Source organism: Dermochelys coriacea, chromosome 9 (genome assembly GCF_009764565.3).
Source record: "Dermochelys coriacea isolate rDerCor1 chromosome 9, rDerCor1.pri.v4, whole genome shotgun sequence".
Classification (NCBI taxonomy): Eukaryota; Metazoa; Chordata; order Testudines; family Dermochelyidae; genus Dermochelys; species Dermochelys coriacea.
Genome location: NC_050076.1, coordinates 64,376,040 through 64,394,788, shown reverse-complemented (window position 1 = coordinate 64,394,788; position 18,749 = coordinate 64,376,040). Strand labels below are relative to the sequence as shown.

The window sequence follows — 18,749 nt, the reverse complement described above, 5'->3', positions numbered from 1 at the left end:
GCCTGGATTTGAGATACAATGAAAAGTAACAGGTTTCAGAGTGGTAGCCGTGTTACTCTGTATCAGCAAAAACAATGAGGAGTCCTTGTGGCACCTTAGAGACTAACAAATTTATTTGGGCATAAGCTTTCATGGGCTAGAACCCACTTCATCAGATGCATGGAGTGGAAAATATAGGAGCACTTATACATACATGAAAGGCTGGGGGTTGCCTTACCAAGTGTGAGGTCAGTCTAACGAGATAAATCAATTAACAGCAGGATACAAGGGAGGAAAAATAACTTTTGAAGTGGTAATGAGTGTGGTGCCAGGCCCCCCGCTAACCCTCCAGGCTGCCCTGGACCCCCACATCCCTCTGAAGCATGGAGCCCCCCAAAGCACAGTGCCCGGGGTGGTTGCTCCAGTCTGTCCTATGAACAGGATGGCTCTGCTTGGACCCATTCTGGGCATCACCAAAAATTATACAAACCTGGCACCCATGCTGACAATCAATCACTTGATTTAGGTGTTTAGATATGGATTTAGGGCCTAGATTCACAAAGGTATTAGTTTACTAAATCCCAGATTTAGGGGCCTAAGTCCTATTTTTAGGCTCCCTTACTGCCCACAAAACTCCCACTGAACCCTGTAGACACTTAAATTCACTTGGCACCTACATTTTCATGATCAAAGTATCCTGGATGCCTAAGTTTCTGCCTCTGGGAACATGCATGGGTGCCGCCCCCTAGTCGTCGAGGTACCTGTCTTCCACCACAACTCCAGTGGGATTCACGAGCCAGGGAAGTTAGGTGTTTGCCCACCTAACTCACCTTGGGGGCCCAATCATGTAGGCGTGCTCTGAGGCTGCCTACCAGATTGGGTTCTGTTCAAAATCTGTCTGGAGGAAGAGGTGGTGCTACTCAGCTTGTAACTTTTAGCCTAGTGGTTAGAACACACAGCTGGGATGTGGGAGACCTAGGTTCAATCCCCCCATCAGGCAGAGAGAGAATTTGAACAGGGATCTCCCACCTCTGAGTGCTCGAACCATTGAGCTACGGGATGTTCTGATGTGGGGCTCTGTCATTCTCTCCTGTTGAAACTGTTCTACTGTGATTAGACGCTTAGAGTCACTGGACCAGAGAGAGTGAGAATGACTAACTCTGGAGCCTGATGGTTAGAGGTAGCAACCCAGGATCCACTCCCCCAGCTCCAATAAGTCCAGGAGAGGGGTTCCCAGCTGGGAATCACTAGCAGGGCTTGGTACCTCCCTGTAGCCTGGACTCAGGTGCTTATGTCTGTGAGAGGGGAGAGACTTAGAGGAGCCTCCTCTTGTTGGCATATTCTATTGGCTAGCTTTGGTAACTCCCCACTTACTGTGCTGGCTTTTGTGAACTAGATTCTTGAGTGCACATCTCTCCCCATCCATTGTATAGGGAGATGAGGTGCCTAATGCAGGCTGTGTGTGTCTTGGTGTTTTGTTCCTGTGATTTCACTAGGGGTCTAAAAGTTACACTTTGTGATGCTGAGTGTTACAACACCTCATCCGTTTGTGAATCTAAGCCTAGGTGCCTCACTTTGGGTACCCAAACTTGTAAATTTCAACCATAAGTTTTAAATGTATGTAACACTTTGGAAAACAGTATGAGGTATTGTAGAAAATGGAGTTGGATGTCTCATGCAAATGTTGGAAGCTCTTAAAGATGCCAAGTGCAGGGCTCCACAACAGGTGTGAAGATTAAATCAATTACATGGCTCAGACTTTCATCCTTCCTAGGACTGTCTGTGTGAGCCCTTGCATAAGTCAGGAAGCATCAACATGTACATTTTGCTGGGCCTGATTCACCATTGCATTGCTCCAGTTTTGTGTTGAGGTAACTCATTGATTTCAGAGGAGTTACATGCTGTTTCATCCTTAATCTAATCTAGCCATGGCAAGTGTTTGCAGTCGAAGATGCTAATACAACACTTACCTTCAATGGTCAAATTCACTGAAGTTTCCTGCCAGTTTATATCATTGCTGGCATTGCAAGAAAAGGATCCACAATCTGATTTCTGTGCTTCTGGTATGTACAAAAGACTGAAGTTTTCAGAGAGCTGGTAACATCTGTTCCTGGGTAGGGGCTTCCCATCTTTCTTCCAATCAATAGCTTTCACGTTGCCAACCAGCACCTTGCAGGATAATTCAATGGATGAACCAGCCAGAATAGAATTTATCTGTAGCTGAGTTTTGGAGATGGGCTCTTGGGGGGAAAAAAGAGAGATTATATACACATTTAAAAGTCCTGGTTGAAATGTACAAACTCGGGTATCTAAAGTTAGGAATCTAAATCAAACAATTAAATCTGCTTATCTATATGATAGAAGATGATTTCACAAGTTTTAAGAATACATTTAACATCCAGTGATGTAGGCTTGATTAATAGCTCAGTAGACGTCAAAAGCCAAAAATTCTAGCAGCTCGCGTCTAAACTTTCATAGCCTAGGTAATCCTCAGTACAAGAGTTCTGATATAAGGAGTCTTGAGAGTTTTTTTTTAAACCATTGCCTTTTAACCTTATTAATTTTTGTTTGTCTCCTTGCTCCTTTGCTCTAGCCCACTTAGAAATTTCTTGTTCTCAAATGATATGGTCCTTATAGAATCATAAATAACCTTGTCAGTCAATTCTTAGGGACCTGTGTAGGGCTATTCCCTGCAATATATTTCAGTATGTTCTCCAGTCTAGTTATATAGTTTACCAGAGATGGAGTCTTCACCACTTTTAGAAGACTATTTCTCAGTGTCATATACAAGAATAAAGGACGTTATGACTATATGCTACAGAACCTTAATGTGCAACACAGAGAAATCAAAATTGGTATTTCTTGCTCAGGTCAAGATGCACACGTGTAGTGTGGCTAGAAGCAGAGTCTCTCTGTTCTTCAGCCACACCATCTTGTGTTGTGCTTTCATAAGTTAATCAGGGTCAAGTCAAGATGGCTTTGATGCGAGACCTCCAGGAAAATAATGGTAGTGATATGAGAGTAGGCATTTTGCCTGCAAAGGCAGAATTGACTAAATAGAGTGAACAGATCTCATAATAAAACTTTTTTCCCTGTGATATCCAGCTTATTTTTCATTTTTTAGAAGTGTCACCCCCCTTGTCAAACGTAATGGATTCTTGTGCAGACATACAGGGGTAAAATGTTTTATAAATGACTTCATGGCTGTTTTATGTGGTCAACAGGTTGTGCAGCTGCTTCCTTGAAACATGCACATGCACAGCCTCTGTTCACATTAGTGATCTATTCAGTACAAAAAGATTTTTGTGCTGCCAGTTGTTTTAATGTGCTATTTTATGAATACTTCTGCTCTTTCACGTACCTAAGACGAGAAGTGTAGTTTCCCTGGCTTCAATTTTGTTCAAATTGATGGTAGCTCTGTAGGTCCCGCTGTCTGTCTTTTGTACATTTTTCAACAAGAGGCTGAAGTTGGATGGATAGAAAATGATTTTCTCTTCATATGCTTTATAGATCATAGTTTTTCTTCCAGTTCTATAGTGATCCACAATATTGGAAATTGTGTTGCTACTGATGTATTCCCACTCTATATAGTCTATGACTGTTTGGTCATTGGTGGGCAATGCAGTCAGCAGCACTGAAGACCCCACACCAACAGTTCTATGTTCTTGGGCTTCTGCTGTTTTTAGAGCCCAATGGAAAACCAGCAGCAGCGCTAGAAAGAAAGGGAAGATAGGAAGAGTCAGGCTAGTCAGTATTATGCAGTATTTATCCCAGATCTACAAAAAAAATGTTCATTTGGGAATCTAGGACAGGGGAATGGTAATGGGGACCTGTTCGTCAGGGACATTAATGTGACTCTGGACCAGAAAAGGAAAAAAATGCATCGGGTGCATTTTCCACCAAATGCATCCGATGAAGTGAGCTGTAGCTCACGAAAGCTTATGCTCTAATAAATTTGTTAGTCTCTAAGGTGCCACAAGTACTCCTTTTCTTTTTGCGAATACAGACTAACACGGCTGCTACTCTGAAATCTGGACCAGAAAGGCTGTGATGAAACATTAACCTTTCTGATGGTGGTTGGTTGGCATATGTTTAAGCAGTTGGTGCTCTCTGTGCATTTCCTGCTGGACAGGTGGCTGAATCACCTCATCTATGCTGGTGGTGTGTAGGGTATGTGTACCAACATGCCACAGTGAAAAGCAGGCTGCATTCACTCTGCGGTGTATAGCTACATGTGGCAGTGAAAGGCTCTGGCAGAGGGGAGGCACCAGGGAAAGGTTCTGGCAGCTCTCTGCAGTGGGTGAAAGGCTCTGGCGGTGAGCACGTGGGCGACATTGCAGCATAGATGGGGGAGGCACGGCTTGGGTATGCAGAGACATGCAGGGTACCTACCCACCGGGTCTCTTCTCTGCTTGCCTAAGCAGTGCCTAACCATCTACGCAGTTATTTATACCTGTACTAGGGGTGTGTGCAGTGAATTGTATTCTACACACTGCGGTAAGTGTAGACATATCCTTACAGAGGCTTGAGCCAGAATCCCAAAGTCAGACGTCCCTGGACTCTGGTGATGTGGGCAGGGGAGGGAGTTGAAATCTGAACCTGTATCTGAAATTGTGTAGCCTGGGCCCATCGCCAGTTGCAATGGACACTTTTGTTCCATAGATTGTTAGGCCAGAGGGGATCGCTGCAATCATCTCGTCTGGCCTGGGGTATAGCACAGGGCCCAGGACTTCTCTGAAATAATTCCTGGTTGAACTAGAGCATCTATTTTTAGAAAAAGACACCCAATCTTGATTTGAAAATTGCCAGTCCTGGTGAATCTCCCGCAGTCCTTGGTAAGTTGTTCCAGTGGTAAAGCAGAAGATTCAGCCCCAAACATGCAGAGAACAGGGGATTAGCAGTCCATTGCCTTTACCACTCAGCCACTTCATCTCGGAGGCTGGCAGCCTCAGAAGGGTGGCCAAGAATGGAACAGGCATAGAAGTGGTGCATCCTGACAGGGTTGGGGCATGTTGGCAAGGGCTAACGTAGAAAGTTTTCATTGCTGCTGTTCCCCATTCTATGCTCATTGTAGGCTTCATTTTGAGGGGCCAGTTCAACTCTCAGGGTAGCTTAGAGCAGCTCTGAGGAATACCCTAACTTGTGTCCTGTCTGCCACAGGGCTGACTACAAGCTGGGACTAGCCATGGCAAAGGGATGCTGTAACCACACCTCCTCTCACTCATTCTTCTGGGAGCTCCACCAAAGGGAGTGGAGAGTTAATAAAGCTACCTCTGCGCCTGGCAGGCAGGCCCCTTACCAGAAAGGATAGTGGAGAGAGGACTCAGCTGGCCAGCTGCTTTATGGCCAGTTTTCAGGCCAGAGAGCACTAGTGAATAAGGCCCTCACTGAGCAAACTGAGGACTTCTCTCTCATGTACTCTCCACCCAGCACTTTTCGCAGGCACTCAGGGCTGGCCTTGGGTCAAAATGCACCCTGAGAGAGCCAAAATTTGGGGTCCCAAAGTAAGTGGTGGTAATTATTCACCTACAATTCCAGTGGTGCATTGGCCACTGCCAGAAGACAGGATACTAGGCTAGATGGATCATTGGTCTGACCCAGTGTGGCCATTCTTATGTTCTTAATACCCAGGTAAAGTCTCATCAATGTTATCACTCAGTAAAACAGAGCGGAGTGCCAAAGGCTGGGCTTGAGCTATTACAGATAATGTAATGCTTACAGAGGCTGCACCAGCAGATACTGATTCTCACTCACACAGGTTAATTTGTGCTGTTCTGGCAACATAAGGTGGCCTTAGATGGGGTGGAAATACGTCCCTGAGGATACTCTTCATGCAGAGGATCTCCATAGCCAAAGAAGAGCTGGAGTAAGGGCTCTGCGTATATCTGCACTGCAATATGAGGGTGCAATTGTAGCACAGATAGGCATTAGAAATCTTGCCTCATAGTGACAGGCTCAAGGCACTCAATCTAGTTAGCTTATAGAGGAGGTTAAGGGCAGGAGGGGGGAGGGACATGATCATATCTATAGGCAGCTACATGGGAAAAATATTTGATAATGGGCTCTTCAAGCTAGCAGAGAAAGGTCGAACACAATCCTATGGCTGAAAGTTGAAGCTAGACAAACTCAGATTGGAAATACAGTATAATTTTTTAACTGTGAGGTAATTTAGCCCTTGGAACAATGTACCAACCAATGGTTGTGGTGGATTCTCCATCAGTGGCAATTTTAAAATCAAAATTGGATGATGTTTTTCTAAAAGCTCTGCTCTAGGAATTATTTTGGGGCGGTTCTCTGGCCTGTGTTATATTGAAGGTAAGACTAGATGATCACAATGGTCCCTTCTGGCCATGGACTCTACAAATACCAGTGCTACCTTTAATCTAGCTAACACGGGTAACAATGGTAGTGAAGACATGGGGGCACAGATTAGCTGCCTGAGTACAAGCTAAGTGTATACTCATGTTGCTAGTACATGCTGAAGCCTGTGCTACCACATCGATGCTACTACTGTTGGGATTGAAAACACCATGGCCAAACTGCCATGCACTGCTGCTATTTTTAGCTTGCTAAGGCCTTATGGGCCATGGGAAGCAGAGCATAAGTTGGAGCAGCTCTGAGGCTGATCTAGATTACACAAGGGGTCAGACAGGTCCTGGCTGCTCCAGAACACAGGGGGTGCAAAAAGGGCTTAAAACAGAGATTGACGCACATTTCAGTGTCCAACTAATACTATTCTTAGATATGTTTCGGTACTGGAAGGAATTTATACATACTCAGGCACTGGCTCATCATTCTGTAACTCATCCTGCCAAGGAGGCCTGCACTAGCAGATAACGTTTTGGTACAATGCCAGCAGGACCCTGTGGAAACATACAGTAAAAATCAGCGACACGCATGGTAATGATGGGATCAATGCAATCACTACAAGTGACCTCCAGTTCCAGATGAATCCCTCCCGTAGGAGAATGCGAAGGCTGCACAGTTAGCATACGGCACGGCCAGATCTAAGGTCGTATTTGTCCTAGGGCTGACCCAAGGAGAGGCTGTGGTAGGAGCTGCATGTAGCTCTCCTCTGTCTAGGAGTGTCTTAATGCAACATAGGCCATTCGGGGCTGTGAAGGATGTTGGAGAAAGGGGAGGAGAGGAATTGTGGAGCTGCCGGGGATCTGACGACCTCCTGGGGAAATTTTGTTTTGCAGCAGCAATAACTAGTAATTGTCCCCAAAGGTTACCAGTGGTCTGAGCAATGGATTAGAGGCCAGGAACCCCGGGATCTAATTCCAACTAAAACTGACGCCCCTTGAGTTAAGTCACTGAGACAGAGGTGAAATCGAGGGATAATTTCCCTACCTAACTCAGAAGTGTTATGAGAATCAGTCATGTTGGTAAAACATCCCAAATCCTTCATGCCATTCCCGTACCCACCTCAGTCCCCTCCCCAGGGATTCCTGTGTTGGAGAAACACAAGAATTGTTCTCTCCTCTCCTACCCCCCAAAAAGCAGAAATGACACCAAAAAGGGTGCGGAGAAGCATGGCCATGGCTTTATTCCCCAGTGCACTTATCTGTGAGGCGGGATGGATTCACAGGGTTCTAAGGGGTGGGGGCACATTGTATGTGGGTACATACTGCATACTGGGAGTGTGTGTCCCCCAAAGCAGCGTAACTCCACACCTCCCCCTCCAGATGAGCCAGTGTAATACTCCCAGACTCTGGACCTACATATGTGCTAAGAATTATTAGAAACTTATATCCATATACCTGCCCCAACACGAGAGCTTCAGACCCCCTGCCCACTACTGAAATTCCATTTTTAAGTGTTGTATTTAGGGGTCCACTGCAGTCAAGGGAAAGATTCCCATTCATGAGCTTTGAATCAGGCCCTCAGTAAACAGAGGACTGTGTTTCCCCCATTACCTGAAGGAGAAAGTCAGCTTGAAACTGGATTTAAGGCTGCAACAGCGGCATTTAGAAACTGTATTGATCTGTTCAACAAAACTTTATTACAGCACTACAATAGATATACTTCTGTCTGGCAGGTGGAGTCTAACCTGGAAATACCCTTTTCTTTCTATGCCTGGCACCTGCTTTTTAATCCCCTGTGACCTTGAACTTCAGGCTTTAATTTCTTTAGTAATCATCTGTGTTATCTGAAACCTAAACCTGAAGCAATATAAACCACCTGCTGCTAGAATTTCTCCTCAGGGATTTATTTTGTTAATTCATCATCATCATCCTGGAAAATCCCAAAATGTCGTGGCCCCCTTTCAGGCTGAGTGTCACTTGGATTGATATTTGATGAGGTCTTTAAGCTGGTCTGGTTGGATAGTCAGTTTCTGTCAATCACTAGCAATCTTATCGTGCCACGGAACGATAATCTAGGAGGCTGTTTTCAGATTTCCCCATCCTTTTATCCTATCAACACCCTCTCCTACTTTTGCCCCACCCTCTATACCAGCAATCACAACCCCTGTCCAGTAGGTTTTCCAGGAATACACCTGCTGGTGAAAGTCTTTCCTTCACTACAGTGAAGAAGGGCAGGCCCTGCGCAAGAGAGAAGGAATTGCCAGAATCTATTGGGAATTAAATGATCTTATATGTTACAGTAAATGCCAAGGCAGAAATGTCTAGTCACTGATATTAGTAACTTACTGTCACACACAAAAACTCCTAACTTTGGGCCTCATCCAAAGCCCTTTGAAGTCAATGAAAAGAGTCCCATTGAACTTAAGAGCGGCCATTCTGGGTCAGACCAAAGGTCCATCTAGCCCAGTATCCTGTCTTCCAACAGTGGCCAATGGCAGGTACCCAAGAGGGAATGAACAGAACAGGTCATCATCCAGTGATCCATCCCCTGTCGCCCACTCCCAGCTTCTGGCAAACAGAGGCTAGGGACGCCATCCCTGCCCCTCCTGGCTAATAGCCATTGATGGACCTGTCCTCCATGAACTTAGCTAGTTCTTTTTTGAACCCTGTTATAGTCTTGGCCTTCACATCAACCCCTAGCAAAGAGTTCCACAGACTGACTGTGTGTTGTATGAAGAAATACTTCCTTTTGTTTGTTTTAAACCGGCTGCCTATTAATTTAATTTGATGATCCCTAGTTCTTGTGTTATGAGAGGAGTAAATAACACTTCCTTATTTACTTTCTCCACACCAGTCATGATTTTATAGACTTCAATCATATCCCCCCCTTAGTTGTCTCTTTTCCAAACTGAAAAGTCCTAATCTTATTAATCTCTCCTCATATGGAAGCTGTTCCATACCCTAATCATTTTGTTGCCCTTTATTGAACCTTTTTCAATTTCAATACATCTTTTTTGAGATGGGGTGACCACATCTGCATGCAATATTCAAGATGTGGATGTACCATGGATTTATATAAAGGCAATATGATATTTTCTGTCATTGACTTCAAAGGAGTTGAAAACATGCCCCTAGAGCAGGGGTGGGCAAAATTTTTGGCCTGAGAGCCACATCAGGGCTCCAAAACTGTATGGAGAGCCGGGCCTCCCCAAACAGCCTGGCCCCCACGCCCTATTTGCCCCCTCCCACTTCCCACCCCAACTGCCCCCCTCAGAACCTCTGATCCACCCAACCCCATCCTGCTCTTTGTCCCTTTCCAGGACCCTCCCACCCCTAACTGCCCCCCAGGACCCCACCCCCTATTCAACCCTCCCTGCTCCCTGTCCCCTGGCTGCCCTGACCCCTGTCCACACCCCTGCCCACTGACAGGTCCCCCGGGATTCCCACGCCTATCCAACCCCGCCTGTTCTCTGTCCCCTGACGCTCCCCAGGATCCTCTGCCTCTTATCCAACCCCCCCCCCCCACCAACTCTCTGCCCCCTTACCATGCTGCTTAGAGCAGCAGGACTGGCAGCTGCGCCGCCCAGCCACAGCCAGCCGTGCCGCCATGCTGCCTAGCAGGAGCTCGCAGCCCCACTGCCCAGAGTGCTGGCAGTGCAGCAAGCTGAGGCTGCGGAGGAGGGGGGACAGCAGGGGAGGGGCCAGGGGCTAGCCTCCCCAGCTGGGAGCTCAAGGGCCAGGCAGGACGGTCCTGCGGGCCGGATGTGGCCCGCAGGCTGTAGTTTGCCCTCCTCTGCCCTAGAGAAAGGCTATTTTAGAAGGTTGGAGTGTGAGGGTGCTGATTAGTCTGGGTGTGTGTGGAGCCAAAAACAGTAATGGATGGATAAATATGCATGACCCTAGAATGGTCCCTTTATAGTGGCCACTGAGGTACGTCTACCCAGCGAGCGGCAGCAAGTCTCAGAGCCTGGGTTGACAAAAAATAGCTGCACAGATATTGTGGCTCAGGCAGGAGCTCTGACTCTCATGCCTACAGAGGAGGGTGGGCTCCAGGCAAAGCTGCTATGTCTCTACAGCTATTTGTTGCTGAAGTCTGACGACCCAGGCTCTGAGCCTTGCTGCTGTGGGCTTTATAGATGTACCCTGACTTAGCTACATGGCACTGATGAATCACGCACATGACATTTACTTCTAACTTAATTTTAAAAAACAAACCTCATAGTGAATGGCTGAGTATCATCACTATTGGGGCAGGAAAGGTCCTTGGGTGTTATCCGCTCCAGCTCCCTGTATCTAGTGCCTATTACGCTATTAGCTGCCTCCTTTTGACCTTCTCCATTCCGCCCTCCTATCTCCCCTCCACATGCAGTGTGTTTGCTACTCTCACGAGCTCTTTCTTAGCAGATGTTCCCCTCTCTAATGTCGTTACTGTTTACAGGATGTGCTAGCCATTTATGATTTAATAGCTTGGAAGCTTTTTCTTGGACATTTTCCATTTAACTCTTTGAGCACTGAGAATTGTACTAACTAAATCATAGCTCTTCAATTCCACAATCCTCAACTGCTAATGCCTGATTTACCCTTCCTGTTAGTGACCCAACTCCACTAAGCCCCCTTATCCATCCCCAAACCCCCTGGAAAGTTCTCCAACCGGATATACATGGTTTCCTCATTTTCTCCAGCACTCCTTCGTTTGTTGCCCAACCACTGTGACGCTGCACTCCATACATGTAAATATGATGTAACTGGAATATGCTTTATGCAAAAGGTCTCTTGTAAGGTATCATTACAAAGCTTATAATGTACTGGGTGTGTTCATCCTATTTGTTTGCATGTATTATTTCTATTTCTGAAGTTAGGAGAATAAGATATAAACTTGCATTACTGATGTAAACATATTGAGTAGAAACCATTAAGGGTACTTCAGAATCAATGAACTGTAAATGGCTCTGTTTACTTGCACACCTTCCTGTGTACATGTGGGCCAGCCCAGAAAGAATGGAGGCTGGAGTCTTACAGTGACATGTGACCATGTCACCTGATAATTAAATCCATCTTAAATCTGGTACTTTTCCATTTAGAAGGAGGGGTGGGACCCAGAGAGATAAAAGATTCCCGCCTTGTGCCAAAGCTATAAAAAGGGATGGAGCAAGACGGAAGGGGCTGCCAGTCATGAGAACAGCCCTGCTTACCACCTAAGATGTCTGCCAGAAATAACAAGGACTGTACCAGGGGAAAGGATTGGGCCCAGACTAGGAAGGAGTCTAGTCTGTGAAAGGTTTCAGAGTAGCAGCCGTGTTAGTCTGTATCCACAAAAAAGAAAAAGGGAGGATGTGTGGCACCTTAGAGACTAACAAGTTTGAGCATAAGCTTTTGTGAGCTACAGCTCACTTCATTGGATGCATGCAGTGGAAAATACAGTGGGGAGATTTATATACACAGAGAACATGAAACAACGGGTGTTACCATACACACTATAACAAGAGCGATCGGGTACATTGGCCAAACTGGACAGTCTCTATGTAAAAGAATAAATGGACACAAATCAGACGTCAAGAATTACAACATTCAAAAACCAGTTGGAGAAAATTTCAATCTCTTTGGTCACCCACTTACAGACCTAAAAGTGGCAATTCTTCAACAAAAAAACTTCAAAAACAGATTCCAACGACAGACTGCTGAATTAGAATTAATTTGCAAACTGGATACAATTAACTTAGACTTGAATAAAGTTCACACAAAGTAAAACTATTTCCCCATGTTTATTTCCCCCCCCCCCACTGTTTCTCAGACATTCTTGTCAACTGCTGGAAATGGCCCACCTTGCTTATCACTACAAAAGGTTTTTTCCACCCCGCTTTCCTACTGGTAATAGCTCACCTTACCTGATCACTCGTTATAGTGTGTATGGTAACATCCATTGTTTCATGTTTTGTGTATATAAATCTCCCCACTGTATTTTCCACTGCATACATCCAATGAAGTGAGCTGTAGCTCATGAAAGCTTATGCTCAAATAAGTTTGTTAGTCTCTAAGGTGCCACAAGTACTCCTTTTCTTTTAGTCTGTGAAAGCATCTTATTGGAACATCTGAGGGTGAGATTTCCTGTAATCAGTTTCTTAATGTGTTAGGTTTAGACTTGCGTGGTTTTACTTTATTTTGCTTAATAACTTACTTTGTTCTGTCTGTTATTACTTGAAACCACTTAAATCTTACTTTTTATACTTAATAAAGTCACTTTTGTTTATTAATGAACCCAGAGTAAGTGATTAATACCTGGGGGGAGCAAACAGCTGTGCATCTCTCTCTATCAGTGTTATAGAGGGTGGAAAATGTATGAGTTTACCCTGTATAAGCTTTATACAGAGTAAAAGGGATTTATTTGGGCTTTGGATCCCATTGGGAACTGGGTGTCTGGATGCTGGAGAGGTCATCTGCTGAGCTGTTTTTGGTTAAAGTCTGGAGCTTTGGGGGCATGGACCAGACCCTGAGTCTGTGTTGCAGCAGGCTAGTGTGTCTGGCTGAACAAGGCAGGGTTCTGGAGTTCCAAGCTGGCAAGGAAAACGGGCTCAGAAGTAATTTCAGCACATCAGGAGACAGTCCGAAGGGGGTCTCTGTGACACCCCCTACCCATCACAGTCCTTCTGTTGCCCAATCACTTCCTACCAGCCAGCTTTGGTCTAACTGGTCTTTGCCCTCCTGTGCCCAAATTTCACTATTAGATTCTCTGGCACTGGAAGAGTTGACTATCCATTTCCATTTCCCCTGCTGTTTACACTCATTATTGTATCTTGTCTTAAATTAGATTTTAAACTCTTTGGGACAAGGGCTGTCCTTTTAACTCTGTTTGTACAGAGCCTATCACAAGAGAGTTTTATCTTGCTCCTGCAATATTAATTAAATACAGAAGAGTGGACAAAAAAGCAAAAGAAATACTAGGTTATATAAAGAACATGATATAAAATACTGAAAATGCAATGCCATTATAAATTGCTGGTATACTCACCTGGAATACTGCAGGTTAGAGACTGCATTAGCATGACTCTCACCAACAGCTTTTGTATAACCACCCACACAGGGGACAGAGGCAAGCAAGACTCCTATCTCCTTCATAAAACAGGAATGAAGCATCTCCTTATCATGCACCTGTTGTCAGAAATGACACAGGTAGATATCCCAGAGGGTCAAATGTTTTTGTGTAAAAACTTTTGATGAAAAGTATCCTTTTTGAACATGAACATCTGCATTTAAAAAGTTGAATCATTTCATTTTTTTCTGATTTCTCACTGAAATTTTAAAAAATCATTTTGATTGAGTGGGACTCAACATTTTCCCCCCATATTTCTTCTCCTTCCCCCTTTCTTAACCCCCCCTTGTCCACTGAAAACAAATCATAGACATGTAGGACTGGAAGGGACCTTGAGAGGTCATCTAGTCCAGTCCTCAAGGAAGAACTAAGTAATAACTAGACCATTCCTGACAGTTGTTTGTCTAACCTGATCTTAAAAACCTCCAATTACAGATTCCACAAACTCCTTAGGCATTTTGATCCAGTGTTTAACTACCCTGAGGGTTAGGAAGTTTTTTCCTAATGTTCAACCTAAACCACCTTTGCTGCAATTTAAGCCCATTGCTTCTTATCCTATCCTCAAAAGGTTAAAGAGAACAATTCTTTACCCTCCTCGTAACAACCTTTGATGTACTTGAAAACTGTTATCATGTTCCCACTCAGTCTTCTCTCCTCCAAAGTAAACAAACGCAATTTTTTCAATTTTCCCTCATAGGTCAAAAGGTTTTCTAGACCTTTAATAATTTTTGTTGCTCTTCACTGGACTTTCTCCAAATCTTTCCTGAAATGTGGTGCCTAGAACTGGACACAATACTCCAGCTGGGGCCTTATCAGTGTGGAGTAAAATGGAAGAATTACTTCTCATGTCTTGCTTACAACACTCCTGCTAATACCTCCCAGAAGGACGTTTGGATTTTTTGTGTTTGTTGCGGAAAAAAAAAAAAAACAAACAACAACAACAACAAAAACCCAACAGTGAGACACTGACTCATATTTAGCTTGTGATCCACTAGAACCCCCAGATCCCTTTCTGCAGTACTCCATCTTAGGCAGTCATTTCCCATTCTGTGTGTGCGCAACTGATTGTTCCTTTTTAAGTGGAGTACTTTATATTTGTCATTGGATTTCATTGTGTTTACTTCAGATAATTTCTTCAGTTGTCCAGATCATTTTGGATTTTAATCCTATCCTCCAGAGCGCTTGCAACCCCTCCCAGGTTGGTATCATACGCAAACCTTGTAAGTGTACTCTCCATGCCAGGGGTGGGCAAATTAAGGCATGCGGGCCACATCCAGCCCACCAGGCGATTTAATCCAGCCCTCAAGCTCCCACTGGGGAGTGGGGTTGGGGGCTGCTCCACCCACATGTGCCATGCACCCCAGAAGCAGCAGCATGTCTCCATTCCAGCTCCTACATGAAGGGGCAGCCTGGGGGCTCTGCACGCTGCCCCCACCCCAAGCATCGCCTCCAGAGCTCCCGTTGGCTGGAAACTGCAGCCAATGGGAATGCAGGGGTGGTGCCTGTGGAGGGCGGACATGCTGCTGTTTCTGGTTGCTGCTTGAGGTAAGCACTGCCCAGAGCCTGCACCCCTAAGCCCCTCCTGCTCCACAACCCCCTGCCTCAGCCCTGATCTCCCTCCCGCCCTCCAAACCCCTCAGTCCCAGCCTGGAGCACCCTCCTGTACCCCAAACCCCTCATCCACAGCCCCACCCCAGAGCCCACACCTCCATCTGGAGCCCTCACCCACCCCCTGCACCCCAGCCCCAATTTTGTGAGCATTCATGGCCTGCCACACAATTTCCACACCCAGATGTGGCCCTGGGGCCAAAATGTTTGCCCATCCCTGCTCTATGCCATTATCTAAATCATTGATGAAGATATTGAACAGAACTGGACCAGGACTGATCCCTGCAGGACTCCATTTGATATGCCCTTCCAGCTTGACTGTGAACCCCTGATAACTGGTTGGAAAACCGTTCCCAGAGAGTAGTTATTCACCCATCTGATAGTAGCTCCAACTAGGCTATATTTCCCTAGTTTGTTTATGAATAAGTCACGCAAGACAGTATCAAAAGCAGTGGTGGGCAACCTGCAGTTTGTGGTTCCTGGCCAATGGGAGCTGCGGAAAGCAGTGCGGGCCACAGGGACATACTGTCTGCCACTTTCCACAGCTACCATTGGCTGGGAACAGCGGGCGGCCGTGCAAATGTAAACAAACCGTGTGGTGGCCCACCAGTGGATCAAAAGCATTACTAAAGTCAAGATATACCACGTCTATTGCTTCTCCCCCATCCACAAGGCTTGTTACCCTGTAAAAAAAAGCTAACAGGTTGGTTTGACATGATTTGTTGTTGACAATTCCATGTTGACTGTTACTTATCACCTGATTATCTTCAGGTGTTTACAAGTTGATTGCTTGATTTGCTCCATTATCTTTCTGGCTACTGAACTTTAGCTAACTAGTCTAATTCCTCGGGCTGTCCTTATTCCTTTTTCTATAGATTGGCACTATATTTGCCATCTTCCAGTCCTGTGGAATTTCTACAATTTTCCATGTTCACTAGGTTAGATGTCTGATTGCTAACCTTTCCGGTGAAAACTGAAACAAAGGAGGCATTTAGCTCATCTGTCATTTCCACATTTTCTGTTACTGTCTTTCCCCACTCATTGAGTAATGGGCTACTCTATCCTTGGTATTCCTCTTGATTCAAATGTATTTGCAGAATGTTTTCCTGTTACCCTTTATGTCTCTAGTTTATTTAATCTCGTTTTGTGCTTTGGCCTTTAAATTTGTCACTATGCACTGGTGGGTTTGTTTTTTTTTTTTTTTAATATTCATCCTTCATAATTTGATCTAGTGTCCACCTTTTGTAGGACTCCTTTCCATTTTCAGATCATTGAAGATCTCTGGTTAAGACAGTGTGGTCTCTTGCCATACTTCCTATTTTTCCTATGAAGTAGAATAGTTTGCTCTTGGGCCCTTAATGTCTGTCTGAAAAACTGCCAATTCTCTCAAACTGTTTTTCACCTTAGACTTGCTTCCCATGGGATCTTACCTACCAACTCCCTGAGTTTTGTAAAGTCTGCCTTCTTGAAATCCATTATCTTTATTCTGCTGTTTTCTCTCCTACCATTCCTTAGGATCAGGAACTCTACCATTTCATGATCACGTTCACCCAAGCTGCCTTCCACTTTCAAATTCTCAATCAGTTCCTTCCTATTTGTCAAAATTAAATCTAGAACAGTCTCTCCCCTAGGTGTTTTCTCCACCTTCTGAAATAAAAAAAAAACTCCTATGCATTCCAAGAACTTGTTGGATAATCTGTGCCCTGCTGTACTATCTTCCCAACAGATGTTTGGGTAGCTGAAGTCCACTATCACCGCCAAGTCCTGTGCTTTGGATTATTTTGTTAGTTGTTTAAAACTATCTCATCTGTCTCTGGAGGAGAAAAGGAAAGATACCGGGGGCAGGGGGAATAAATTCCAAACATATGGTATGATGGGATAATGTGATTTTGGTAATTAATTGATCTTTAAATATTCATAGTAAATAGGCCTAATCCCCTGAGATGGGTGGGATCTGAGTTATCCAGGAAAGAATGTTCTATAGTATCTGGCTGGTGAATCTTGCCCATATGCTCAGGGTTTAGCTGATCGCCACATTTGGCGTCGGGAAGGAATTTTCCTCCCGGGCAGATTGGAAGATGCCTTGGAGGTTTTTCGCCTTCCTTTGTAGGATGGGGCACGGGTCACTTGCTAGAGGATTCTCTGCTCCTTGAAGTCTTTAAACTACGATTTGAGGACTTCAATAGCTCAGCCATAGGTGAGGTTTTTCGTAGGAGTGGGTGGGTGAGATTCTGTGGCCTGCGCTGTGCAGTAGGTCGGACTAGATGATCAGAATGGTCCCTTCTGACCTTAGTATCTATGAATCTATATTTCATTTCAGTTTGCATCACGGCTTTTTAAAAAGCCTTTTGATAGAAAAATTGAAACATTTTGTGAGGTATTTTTGAATAAAGTAAAACCAGTTTTGTTTCCTTTGAAAATTTTCACTGAAAAGAATTGCTCCCCCCCCCCCCACCAGCTCTACTATTGAACTTTAGTTCCAATCTAATATATTTCTCTCCTATACTGCCCAGCCCTGAGTCTGTTCAATATTCATACTTCAAATGCATCTTAAAATTTGTGAAATGCCCCCAGGCTTACATCTGAGTGGTGCCGACACCGTCTCTGCTTATGCTTAAACCAAGGTGATTAATGATGTACTGGGACTACAATTTAAATAATTTTTCCCAGCTATTGAGGAGCAATAGATCTGCATGTAATTCACATGCTTTGATAATGTCTTCAAAAGTGCAGTCAGAGTGTTATTGTTAAGGCATTTATTTTGCACTATTTAGAAAAGCAAAAATAACCTAGGAAGGCAGAAAAATAAAATAAATTTTACAGAAACAATACAGCTTTGCAACAGCATAAACAAAGTAGTAGAATAGTAATGCTAGTAGGAATTTTATTTTACAAAGGAAAAGCAAAGAGATAGTTCCACTTACCAGCAGTTGCCTGTGACAGCTCACCTAGCTCTCTTTTCATCCTGAGATAACAGAGACTGCCATATGACTTTTTTCCCCGTCACTCCTCTCTGTAACGGTCATGTTTGCCTGATTGGTTATTTTGAACAACTTGAAAAAATACAAGCCATAACAAGCAGATTCCAGATCTTCTCAGTCAGTGTTGGTAACAGGAAAGCAAAATAAGTGAGCATTCAGTGCAAGGAAACTGACTCATCAACACTCCTTTGTGCACTAACTGCCAGACATTGTGTGACATTTTAAGCAAAGTATCCAATACATTAATGTGCATATTAGTAAATGTTCGAATGACCTTAAACTTCATTTTAAAAAGCTTTATGGATAGAAACAGAGGTCAATGGAATGGGACAAAAAACAAAAGCATAGATCTGGGTAGAGGCAAAGTGTGTGAAGGTCATGTACCCTCCCCCCAATTTTACACCTTCCATTTAGCAACAGCTTCAGAGGTTTTCAAGCTGGGGTGCACTCCACTCAGGGGGCTTGGAGGAATGTTTTTTTGGGGGGAGGGGGAGGAGCAGCGATGTCAGGTGGCTCAGGTCAGTTCCACATGGTGGGGCTCAGGGAGGGAGCACCAGCTCCACCCCCAACTCACCTCAGCAGGCTACCCAGCCTGTCTGGCTTGGGGGAAACTTTCTGAGCTGAGCCCACCCCCCACTTGGAGTTACAGTTTTTGGTTGAGTCGGGGGTGGAGGTGGTGCTCTCTCCCTGAGCCCTGTGGCATTGCCGTTCCCCTCCACCACCCACAAACATTCCTCTGTGTCCCTCTTGGGGCACACCTCACAGTTTGAAAACCTGTTCTGGATT

The 18,749-nt window shown here is 44.7% G+C and overlaps 1 protein-coding gene across 2 annotated transcripts in view; it reads right to left on the bottom strand.

Annotated features, from left to right (window-relative positions):
- Positions 1 to 17,978, bottom strand: part of LOC119860883 — a 32,016-nt gene extending 14,038 nt beyond the window's left edge. For both annotated transcript variants that reach the window (XR_006274201.1, XM_043492270.1), the window contains exons 1-4: positions 17,907 to 17,978; positions 6,756 to 6,842; positions 3,341 to 3,691; positions 1,950 to 2,219 (exon numbers count right to left, since the gene is read on the bottom strand). Coding sequence is in view for 1 of the 2 variants with exons in the window: in XM_043492270.1 (XP_043348205.1) it covers positions 1,950 to 2,219; positions 3,341 to 3,691; positions 6,756 to 6,842; positions 17,907 to 17,946 (748 nt within the window). In the remaining variant the exon portion in view is untranslated. The remainder of the gene's footprint in view (positions 1 to 1,949; positions 2,220 to 3,340; positions 3,692 to 6,755; positions 6,843 to 17,906) is intronic.
- Between the last annotated feature and the right edge of the window lie 771 nt (positions 17,979 to 18,749).